The sequence below is a fragment of the Podarcis liolepis genome (assembly GCF_965112155.1).
Source record: "Podarcis liolepis genome assembly, chromosome: 1".
Taxonomy (NCBI): Eukaryota; Metazoa; Chordata; class Lepidosauria; order Squamata; family Lacertidae; genus Podarcis; species Podarcis liolepis.
In genome coordinates this window covers 9,601,046-9,613,285 of record NC_139554.1, presented here as the reverse complement: position 1 = coordinate 9,613,285, position 12,240 = coordinate 9,601,046, and the positions used below count along the sequence as shown (strand labels likewise).

The 12,240-nt window shown below is 43.5% G+C and overlaps 1 protein-coding gene across 1 annotated transcript in view; it reads right to left on the bottom strand.

Annotated features, from left to right (window-relative positions):
• The window catches only part of HIF1A (hypoxia inducible factor 1 subunit alpha), a 42,150-nt gene extending 29,910 nt beyond the window's left edge, over positions 1-12,240 (bottom strand). Inside the window, exon 1 of the mRNA XM_083517680.1 lies at positions 11,623-12,240. Within this exon, the coding sequence (XP_083373806.1) occupies positions 11,623-11,666 (44 nt within the window). The 5' untranslated portion in view covers positions 11,667-12,240. The remainder of the gene's footprint in view (positions 1-11,622) is intronic.

Below are 12,240 nucleotides of genomic sequence, written 5' to 3'. Positions count from 1 at the left end.
ATCATCACCGTTTGTTTATTTACAGAGTGATACCAATAATCAGCAGGACCATGATACCGCTATTCCTACTGGGAAGTACCATCACAGAACTAGAGAGTCAGTGAAGCTCCATTAGTGCTCCACACTTCATTCTCTGATTCAAGCAGAAGCTGTTCCTTCCATCCCCTCCTTGGAGGACCACTGACAAGTTTAGCTGTGTATTGGGGGGTGGAGCAGATCAGATGTTTATCCTTCCCTATCAGCATTCTGTTCGTAGACTGAGGTAAAGTTCTCAAAGCGGGACACTACTTCCGGTTTTGCAGAGTTCGTAAACCAGACTGTTCTTAAATCAAAGTACCACTGTACTGACAACCATCCCTTTAAAATCTTCTACCTTCACAATTAAATAACTATGACTGCCTACTCATTAAAAAACGAAACAGCCATCTAACCGATAGCTTCTGCATTCCATATTTTAACTTTGCAACATGTTTAATCTTGCAGGGATTAAAAAAATTGTATGCAGACATACATATGGCAAGTTGTTCAAATGTCCCAACAAATGAACACTTTCATTTTTTAACAATCAAGTCTAGACAATTGAGTAAAATGCAGAATGTCTGTTTAAAATGAAATCCCCTAGAAACTACAGTGGTGCCCCGCAAGACGAATGCCTCGCAAGACGAAAAACTCACTAGACGAAAGGGTTTTGCAGTTTTTGAGCTGCTTCGCAAGACGAATTTCCCAATGGACTTGCTTCGCAAGACGAAAACGTCTTGCAAGTTTGTTTCCTTTTTCTTAACACCGTTAATACAGTTGCGACTTGACTTCGAGGAGCAACTCATAGAACACGGTGTGGTAGCCTTTTTTGAGGTTTTTGGTGATTTTTGAAGCTTTTCCAAAACTTTTCCGACACCGAGCTTCGCAAGACGAAAAATTCGCTAGACGAAAAAACTCACGGAACGAATTAATTTCGTCTTGCGAGGCACCACTGTAGAGTGTTTATGTACAGTAGTTGATTCTGAATGCAAGGAGTGAACTTGGATTACGTAATCCTGCATCCTGCCCAGGAATGCTGCATACCACAGGTTATCAACCCATGACCTAGACCAAGGATGGGGAACTACTAACAAGTGGGATCATGTTTTCACCAGCATTAACAGCTGTTAACTCTTTGTGCAGTTCCAGAAGTGCTCAGTTGTATTATCAGTTTTGAGTGCTGCAAATAATTCTGGAAGTGCTGTGAGATCACGGCTGCCTGAAATGCCCCACTCACGTTACAGCTTTGTAAGAAGAAGTTCCTGCTTAGTTACATATACAGTAAATAATCCAGACTCTGCGCGGCTGGTCTACATAGATATGGGATGAGGGCTGGATGGGGCTTAAAAATAGCAATTTCTGAAGCACTCTGCTAATGAGAATTTTCCTTCTTCCCACTCAGTCACAGCCAAACTTTTAAGCTGTATTATTCATGAGTTGGAATAACAAAAATATGCTCTCCTTTAATCAATGGATTGAAGACATGACAGCACTTGCAACATATGAATGGATTTCTCATAGACACAGACTTTGCTTGGATAAATATATTGATATTTGGAGCAAGTTCATACAGAATATAGTAGGTTATTAAAAGAACCCTGGACAGTTAAGTCCAGTCAAAGGTGACTATCTCCTCCGAGGGAGCTGGTGTTTGTCCACAGACAGCTTTCCGGTTCATGTGGCCAGTATGACTAAACCGCTTCTAGCGCAGTGGAACACCGTGACGGAAACCAGAGCGCATGGAAACGCCGTTTACCTTCCTGACACAGTGGTACCTATTTATCTACATGCACTGGTACGCTTTTGAACTGCTAGGTTGGCAGAAGCTGAGACAGAGCAACGGGAGACCACCCCGTCACGTGGATTCAAACCGCTGACCTTCCGATCAGCAAGCCCAAGAGGCTCATCATTAATAATCATATATGTATTAGCATATATACATATGCATATATATGTGTGAACGCACATTTGTGTGTGTGCGCGCGCATATATTGCGCTCTTTCTCTTTTTTCACTTTATTGTGTATTGCTGAAAAAGCTTTAAGTAAAAAATTAATAATAATAACAAGGTATCCAGTAAATCAATACAAATACACTGAAAAGTGTTATACCATAAAAAACCCCACAAGGCTATTCAACCCTACTCAACACAAGCAAGAACCTCAACAAGTGACCCTTGGGGCAGAAAATGTGAGCGACAAGAGAAACTGATTACTGAAGGAGAGATTTCACCTGTGTATGGGCTGTGACTTGAGCAGGAGGAGAGGAATAAAGGGAATGAATGTTCTTGGTTTCTGTTGATGTGAATTGCAGAAAAGTGAAGGGATGTGTCTGTGTGCACAAAAGATGGCTCAGCCCACTCTGGCCACATTCAGATTTTTTTGGCTGCTGACATCCGTGTGTCCCAAGGGCTGGCAAAGAGGAAATACAGCCATTAGACAGGAAAAGGTTCCCAATCCTTGCTGGCCCTAGAAAGTGTGCCAGAAAGGAAACACAAGCACTGATCCCATACTCCATTCAGCATGCCTGAAAGGAAGCTCTCTATTTACTGTCCAGTGATTGATTTATGGATTCGTTTCTGGGAATCCTATGGAAGTTCTCAGAGCCAAGCAGATTCCCAACACCTACTTCACTCAACCAGTGTTTTTCAAACTTCAGCTTTTTCAAACTCCAGTGCCCTACTGGTTCAGAACAAAGGTTTATCTAGTCCAACAACCCATTGTGAATCCTGCTCCCTAGCCTAAATTACTTAGGCTTCACTGCGTTTTCTAATGGTTTGGTTTAGAACACAGAACAAAACTGTTTAGAATGGAATAGAATCTCACAATTTCTAAGCGGCTTTCTGCAACTCTACCATAACCTAATTTGAAACTTCCTTGGGAAGAAAAAAATAAATCACCAAAACTTCTCTCCTAAATTATCAAGGTAGATCTACTAGATATCAACATTCCCTTCGGCAGCCAACAAATGCGTCACATTTAACTGCATAAAACTATTATCATGAAAGAAAAAACTCACACAAATTTGCAATGCAAACATTAAAGTTAAGCCAGAATCTTCTCCACATCTAAACTAACTGCATACTTCATTTATCAAAGGCTGGGACTATAGTGACGCCAAAGCCACATGTCGCGAATACAGTCATACCTCGGGATGAATACGCTTCGGGTTAGGCAAATCCGCAGCGACCCAGAAATAACGGAGCGCGTCACTTCCAGGTTTCGCCGGGCACACATGTGCAGACCGTCAAAATGACATCACGCGCATGCGCAGAAGCGCCAAAACGTGGCCTGTGCATGCGCAGACACGGGTTACGTTCGCTTTGGGAAGTGAACGGGGCTCTGGAGGTACCACTGTATGCTCTTCTTCCAGAGCCAAAGCCTTTCTACAATAGATCTCTTTCGCAGCTCTAGCCTCACGTCTGCAACATTATTTGAACAGTACTGTAGTTGCTATCTACCTTCAAGAGGTCCATTTAAGTTTTAAAAACAGTAACCATGTGGTAATCAAAACTGGTACCTTCAATGTACACAAACATCAGAACACGAATTATCAAGAAACTAGTTGCCACGGCTAACTTGGGTAGGGAGGCCAAGTAACATTTGTAGACTAATTTGAAAGGCTGGACTAGCATTTAGGAACTATGCTCCATCAGTTTGATTATTAGCCAGTTTATTCTTAAGTAAGGTGTCATATGTTACTGTTTCTCAAGCACAGAAAATTATGATTTCATAATGACACCTTCTCCTCACCATATCTCACCATTGTGTGTTTGTGTGTGCACATTACAAGTTCCAAACAACCACAAAATTAATTCCATGCACTGAAGGATCCATCCTTTCAAACAGCAGCCAGGCTGCCTGCTTGTCCATCCACGAACACAGAAAAAGGCATCTGAAATTGTGAGGGCTTTTCAAGATAGTTTGTTATATGGTGTTGTCCATTGTTCAAATTCAAAAACATGCCCACACCCTTGGGCAGGCCTAAAGTAGTTCTTTGGATCGCTGGCATACTTGGCACAAATCCACAACTGGCATCAAGCAGCTTATTTTTCAAACTAAAGCAGGGATGAAAAGAATGCTATCCATTATTTATTATTAAATGCTTATTATATGCTATCCATTATATTTTTATTATTATTATTATTATTATTATTATTATTATTATTATTATTATTATTACCCCCCAGCCACTCTGGGAGCTTCCAAATTATTATTATTATTATTATTATTATTATTATTATTATCCCCCAGCCACTCTGGGTGGCTTCCAAAACATATAAAAGCATAATGAAACATCAAAAGTTAATAGTAACAATCCAATATTAAAAAATCACAATAACTCTAAAATGAATAACTTATATCAAATAAAGCAATATTCAATAATCCATTAGAATATAATAGCAAACAGTAAAATTAAACATCAGCAAAAAGTGTTTGCCAATAAGCAAAAAGAACCACCCCCCACCCACCAAAAAAATTCAGCTCTTGTGCTCCAGAATATGAAACTGGAAATCTGATAGGTGATTATAGAGTATACACTGTTCTAAGATACTGGAGAACAGATGGGGACAGTGTGTTTCAAAGAAGCCACTCCACTTTATGTACAGTAAATATCTAGTCTCATATCGGGTGTTGAGAACAGCACTGTCTTTGTTGATTTATAATTTACAAAAGTCATACTGGTAATTAAAACCTGCAGTTCTAATGGATTTTAAATACTTAATGTAGAGCAGGCATCAATGATGCCACAAAAGCCTCTTTCTATCAGAGTTAGCTACCCAGGTGCCCAAAAGATAAATTCCACAACAACTCTTCATATCCCATGTCCATTCTAAAAGACAGGGCTATTTAACAACCTTATCATTAAAGCTCATCTTCAAGCTGGAAAACCCCTTGACCAGCCCTGTTCAGGGAAGTTTTTAATATGTGACATTTTAGTGTATTTTTCATCTTTGTTGGAAGCCGCCCAGAGTGGCTGGGGAAACCCAGCCAGATGGGCGGGGTACCAATAATAAATTATTATTATTATTATTATTATTATTAGCAGGAGAGCTGCACACTCTTAATCTCCGTTTTCTTTTAATGCAAATCAATTATTTCCAGTACAAAAGTGATACTAACTTTTCAATAACAGCAAGTTACAAATCTGAAGCCACCCTTACGATTACACACTCCTCTCCCACAACCCTTCCCTGGGGAAAGCCTCGCCCCCTAGCCTTTATTCATGATTAAGGCCAACCCCTTAAATCTGTGCACAAAACAGACTTCATTTTCAGCTGATTCTGAATCCAAGAAGTACTAATTCTTTTCAGAGTTAGCCTCTTAAAACAAGCAGATTTTCAAAGCAAGGTGTAGCCCTCTTATCTGGCTGGTCCAGGGGTCAGCAACCTTTTTCAGCCATGGGCCGGTCCACCATCCCTCAGACCATGTGGTGGGCCGGACTATATTTTTTTTGGGGGGGGGGGACTGAACGAATTCCTATGCCCCACAAATAACCCAGAGATGCATTTTTAATAAAAGGACATGTTCTACTCATGTAAAAACACGCTGATTCCCGGACTGTCCACACGCCGGATTGAGAAGGCGATTGGGCCGCATCCGGCCCCCAGGCCTTAGGTTGCCTACCCCTGGGCTGGTCACTGGAAACAGAACATTGGTCTAATCCAGCAAGGCAGTTCTAATGTTCTTATGGACGAGAACAGGAGAACGCCTCAGGAAGAACATGTGCCCAGCTAAGTATCAAGCCGGAAGCTAATTCCATCTCTGGGGTTGCAAGGAAACCAGTGCCTTTTCCTTCTCGCCCACTGGATGCTTCCTGAATTCTGAGGAAGGAAGCCACAGAGGGCAGGAGGCTGCTGCAAACAAGGACAAGCCTTTGGCAGCAAGCCCGCAAATGTTTTGAACGCAACAGTATCATCATTCCCTGCTTAACCAATGTTGTCAGACACTCCCGTTTGCAGCTTCCCCCTTTAGACTTCTCATATTCGCTAGCCCCCAAAAGACGATAGCAAAGAAAGCAAAAAGCTGGTTCAAAGCTGCATTGATGTGGCAAAGGTAATCAGACCCCTGAAGCAAGTACAGTTGCACCTAGGCTTCAGTACAAATGCTATTGTGTTCATATCTTTGCCAAACAATCTTAGTCAAAGAGATGCCTATGGGGCAGAACACGGGAAACCTATGACCAGTTCCGAGCAGCTTTCCTTTTTGAAATCAGAAGCAGCTGGGGGGGGGGATTGGGGCACTAGTGGGAGGGAGAAGAACCCTTCCTCCTATGTTGTTTCCTTGATCAAATCACTTTGTCCATATGTCCCCTCAAACTGCTTCCTCCCACCCCCTGGGTTAAGAGACTGGAGAAAGGGGATAAAACCCTCTTGCACAGGAGTTCCATTCTGGGGAGCCCATAGCTGTTTGTAAGGACATCTGAATCTCCTGTATCATATACCGTATTTTTTGAACCATAACACTCACTTTTTTCCTCCTAAAAAGTAAGGGGAAATGTCTGCGCGTGTTATGGAGGGAATGCCTACGGATTTTCCTCCTCTAAAAACTATGTGCGTGTTATGGCCGGGTGCGTGTTATAGAGCGAAAAATACGGTACTTTCATCCCACTCCGGCACTAATGACCTGGAGTCGAAAGTCCTGATGTGTGCTAAAAAAAGGAGTATCAGAATAAAGTAACAGCTATTTGCCCAGCTCTATAGAAGGGACGTGGGTGGTGCTGTAGGTTAAACCACAGAGCCTAGGACTTGCCGATCAGAAGGTCGGCGGTTCGAGTCCCCGCGACGGGGTGAGATCCTGTTGCTTCGTCCCTGCTCCTGCCAACCTAGCAGTTCAAAAGCACATCAAAGTGCAAGTAGATAAATAAGTACTGCTTCGGTGGGAAGGTAAACGGCGTTTCTGTTCGCTGCTCTGGTTTGCCAGAAGCAGCTTAGTCATGCTGGCCACATGACCCGGAAACTGTACGCTGGCTCCCTCGGCCAATAAAGCGAGATGAGCACCACAACCCCAGAGTCGTCCACGTCTGGACTTAACGGTCAGGGATCCCTTTACCTTTAAGAACTCTCCACCCCCTTAGCAAACTACAGCTCCCAGAATCCTTTGTGGGGGGGAGCCTTGAGTGTTTAAAGTGGTATCACAGTGGTATACACACCTATAGAACATACAGCATTAAGTGTGTTGGGCATGAGGAAACCTTTTAAACACTAACGAAATTTACATAAAGAAATCATTTATGTGGCTTCCAAGCAAGACCCAGAGGGGCTGCAGGTTTCATACTACATTTGTGTAAATAAGTTTATTGTTGGGGAAAGGCATTTCCAGAGAACATAACTGATGCCTGTGAACCTTACAAAACAATCCAGAGTTTCCTCTCAGATAATCTGTAGTTACCTTCCTTTGTATGTGGTGGGTTGTTTGTTTGTTTTTTTGTAGAACTCTCCACAACAGCATAAATAACTACAGCCCTTTACAGAAGAGCAAACAGTTCTCACCTACCCTCTTTAATTACAAGCTGAATGTTCACACCAAGACCCAGGAGAGGAATGTGTAGCACCAGATTTCAACACACAAGGCTGCTCTCTAAAGATAGGAGCTGCAATGCATCTACTGTTTCCTCTAAACCAGGGAACTTTGTGGACACCAGGAGATCTCCTTCAGGCATTAAAATTGTGGTCTTCCCACAATCACCTTTCTGGCCACAGTCAGCAAGGCAATTTCATATCGGACCATCCCATGAAGACATTAAAACAATGTATTTTTGAACACATCAGAGACAAGCAATTCAATCTTTGCACAGGATCAGCACATTAGCTGTATATCCTCGTGAACACAGACAAACTTTGCTTCCTAATAGTTATACCTATACAATTTACACTCTTATCAAGTATACAAACTAAATGTGTACATGTATCCATAAATATTTACAGTTAAAGTTTGTTGTCGTTTAGTCGTGTCCGACTCTTCATGACCCCATGGACCAGAGCACACCAGGCATTCCTGTCTTCCACTGCCTCCCACAGTTTGGTCAAACTCAGAGTTAAAGTTTAAAAAGGCATATTTTCATCTGGTTGTATATCGTATCAAACATTCTGTTTTAAAACAAATATAGTCCAGTTATATCATGCCAAGAATATCTATTGTTGTCGTATAAACAATGTTTTTATTCCAAACCATAATAAAAGCCACCAATTTTGTTGAGAAGTCTGAATTGTTAGTTCTCTTTCCACATCCTTTCTGGCATATAATTCTGTTCACAACCATGACATCCCACCCTCTTCTTAGCCACTGGTCAATTTTAGGGAGATTACGCTTCTCCAAGATCTGAAGGTATTACGGTGTAGTGAGTGTTTTATCCAGTCCCAGTAACACCATTTAAACAGCGAGAAATGTTACAGCTTCAACTCATTTATCCGTCTCAAATTGCAAAAATGGCATTGCTATCAATATAAACAAACACTGCCTTCTGCCAATGGGAGATTAAGAAACTTAATCCACCAGAAAAAGGATTGGTGTCGAATTTAAAAATAATAAAAAATGACCACACAATCTCCACAAATATCTAATGGCAAACCTTACTACACGTCTGCAAATTACTACAGGATCTTATCACTTGGAAATCCAAGGTAATTACCAAAGGAAGATCCAACTCGTTCTGAACATGCCACGGGAACCAGCAATTAAGGGAAATATGTGGGTAATTCTGGTGTTTGGAATAACCTCTGCTACCCTTGCCAAAAGAAAGAGCTGCAGTTTCTCTTTCTCAGCGTCCTCCATTCTCAGTGACTCATCCCCACTACAGAGAAGAACAAGTCTGCCTCTTGTAGTCTGAAGCAATAGATGAGAGAACCTGATGCAAATAGAGAGCAACTACAACACCAGGAGTTACAGAACACAGGAGAAAGACTTCGGAAATACGTACCATCTAGAACAGGGGTAGCCAACGTGCACTTTCTGACAACTCCCATCATCCCTGACCATTCACCACGCTGGCTGGGGCCGGTTTGCCCATCCCTGATTCAGAAACTGATTATTGGTATAAAATATTTGATCACAGGTCAAAAAAGTTAATCTGATGATACCCTTGATATAAGGGTGCTTGTATCCTCTTTTATTAACATTTACAGAAAACAAGAGTGATTTCCAGGATACCCTGAGAATTTTGTAAATGTTATTTAAACTTTTCAGCGAGTTCCATCTCAAGGGTTAGGCAAGTAATGCAACATTTAGAATTAAAACTAAGTTATACCTGCAACAGACTAAGGGAGCAATCCTACATAAAATAAGCTGGTATAAAGATACTCCAAACTGCATTCAGTGGTGGGGCGACTACTGTGACTGAGCCTGGCAGAAGAAAAGCAGACTTTTAAAGTAGTAATAATAAAAAAATTCCTTCCAGTAGCACCTTAAAGACCAACTAAGTTAGTTCTTGGTATGAGCTTTCGTGTGCATGCACACTTCTTCAGATATCTGAAGAAGTGTGCATGCACACGAAAGCTCATATCAAGAACTAACTTAGTTGGTCTTTAAGGTGCTACTGGAAGGAATTTTTTTATTTTGACTATGGCAGACCAACACGGCTACCTATTTTAAAGTAGTGTTTGAGTTAACCCTCCCTTTTTGCTAACTTAAATTATGTCTGTCATCTGACCAGGCTGAATGGGTTTAGGATCCAGTCTATGTCCCCCCACCCCGTTGGTTCTGGCCCAATCACATCCCCAGAATACTCCTCTTTCTAAGCTTACACCAGCTTAAGATCCACCAGGCTTGATGGGGGAGATAAGGACATACCTCCAGCTGACCAGAGGGTGAGGGAGTTAAGCCAACATAGCTAGCTACACCAGGAACCTCTCAGCATAGCCAGAGGTCCACTGGATCCTAACCCACTCATCCCAGTGGATCTTGTTACAGGATGCTCCCTAAATGACCAAAAAGAAAAAAGTCATAGCATTTGTCCTTGAAAGACAATGGAAACACAATTCCAACAATTTTTGAACATTTGAATTGTATGCTTTAGTCTCTGCACATTGTCATTATTTTTGCAGCATACAAAAGAACAGTTTGTCTCTTTCACTGGAGACAGTTCTGTTCTTCTGAAAACATCATGAACCTAAGAAACATTACTTTTCTGTTCTGTCTCAGGACGTGGAGCCGCCTTTTAAAACATTACTTTCCTCTCACTTTCCAGACACATAAAGGCACGGAATTTCCATCCACTTACCAACAGTGATTTTATATCTTCCTCAAACTGACTTTTCCCCATATGGTTTGGTTACAGAGAACTTGGAAAGCTCCACAACAAAGCACCATTCTTTTTCTAAATCACAGCCAGGCCCTGGCAGACTCATCTCCAGCTAATATCCATCTACAAACACTCAAAGACCATTAACATAACTCGCCTGTCTGTGTGTGCCTAAGAAATCAGAGACTGGACTCACACTGCTCATCTCAACCACAATGCTTGCAGTCTCCTCATTTCAAACTAGCCAGGTTTTTCATTCAGCCTAAAGCAACAATTTCAAAATATTGGGGGGTCTACCCTGGAGAGGCAGCGAAGATAAAATTCAACTTGTAAGAAAAGTTGAGCTGATTAACAAGTCAAGGGCACCCTCCACTTTTCTACATCCTGGATTCTCGTTTTATTCCCCCCCAAACCCTCTCACCCCCCACCCCCTCCAACAAAATGGCGACGTGGACACTTTGGAAGAGGGGGGGAGGGAGAGAGAAGGGAGAGAGAGAGAAAGAAGAAGAGGAGAAAGAGTGAAACACCCTCCAGGGAGAAGAAAGGATGGGGAAGCAGGAGGAATGAGAAAAGAGGCAGGGGGGTGGATTAAGATAAGAACAAAGGGGGGGGGAGAAAAGAAGGGGCGCTGCCAAGAACACACACACACAGAAAGGACATAAAGGGGTAGGGAGTAACTCTATTCTCTCTCACACACTTTTTCTCTGCTAGATTTGCTACGTTATAAAATAAAATAAAATATAATAATAATAATAATAATAATAATAATAATAATAATAATAATGATAATAGTAGATGGAGAAGGTAAATGATGAGAGGGCCCTGGAGGAAGGATGCCAAAAAGAAGAAAAAACACCCTGATGGAAGGAGCGTCCCAAGACGCCCCCTCCCCGCTTTTGCAAAATGGCAAAGCATCTTCTTTGAAGCCCAGCTAAGTATAAAAAAGAAGAGAGAACGATAATAAAGAGGGATCCGAAACCTTGAACAGGAGAAACCAGATTTAGACGGCGGCGGGGCCGGGAGAGAAGAGAAGAGAATTTGGATGTGGGAAGAAAGCATATTATTATTATTATTATTATTATTATTATTATTATTATTATTATTATTTCCCCAATGGCCTGACTTGGAGGGAGAACAGGAGGAGAAAGGCTGGTGGGAAAGCAAGAGAGAAAGAGAGGGAAGGGGATTTTTGTCCTTCCACCATCCACTCCGCGCGCGCTCAGCTTCCGGGGGCACAAAACAATACGAATAATACTAAATATTATCGGGGTAAGCAAGCAAGCAGGCAAAGACGGGCCGGCCCTCTTCCCGAAACCAGGAGCGGGGGGCGTGTGAAGGAGGCGAGCGGTGCCGCCCAGACCCGCACCTTTTCTTGTCGCTGGAGCCGCCCGTCGTGGCGCAGGGCTGCATGGCGGCAGCAACGGCGCCGTCGTCGTCGTCGTCGGAAGCCAGCTTGCCTGCCCGGACGGAGCTTCTATCGCAGGCCGGGGGGCTTTTCTTCTTCCCAAAGAGCCGGGGGGGGGGAGAGAAGGCAGGCCTCTCTCACCTCAGAAAGAGGGCTCGGGCGGAAGCCTAACGCGCCGCGGCAGCACCACGGAGGAGGCGACCCGGCTGAGGGAGGCCGGCGAAGGTTAGTCAGCGGCGTCGGCACAGACGGGAAAGAGGAGTCGCAGGAAAGGCAGGCGAGGAGGGCGGGGACGAGGCGGGTCCGGGCCTCCGCCTTCCCGTCACGAGCGCCGCCTGCGCCAGTCAGGAAAGGCCTAGGCGGCCCGGCCCCCTCCTCGCGGCCTAGCGCGGCCCAGCCAACCGCCGCGCTCGAGTGGGTGGGCCGAGCCGCCGCGCTTCACGTGTAGCGCTGTGTGAGGGGCGGGACGGAAGGCCGACGCCGCTTTCTCCTGCGCGCGCTTTCCTTTCCCCCACCTCACGGTTTCAAACGGAGCACCCTCAAGTGTCGTTGCTGGACTACAACTCCCGTCACCCTCGG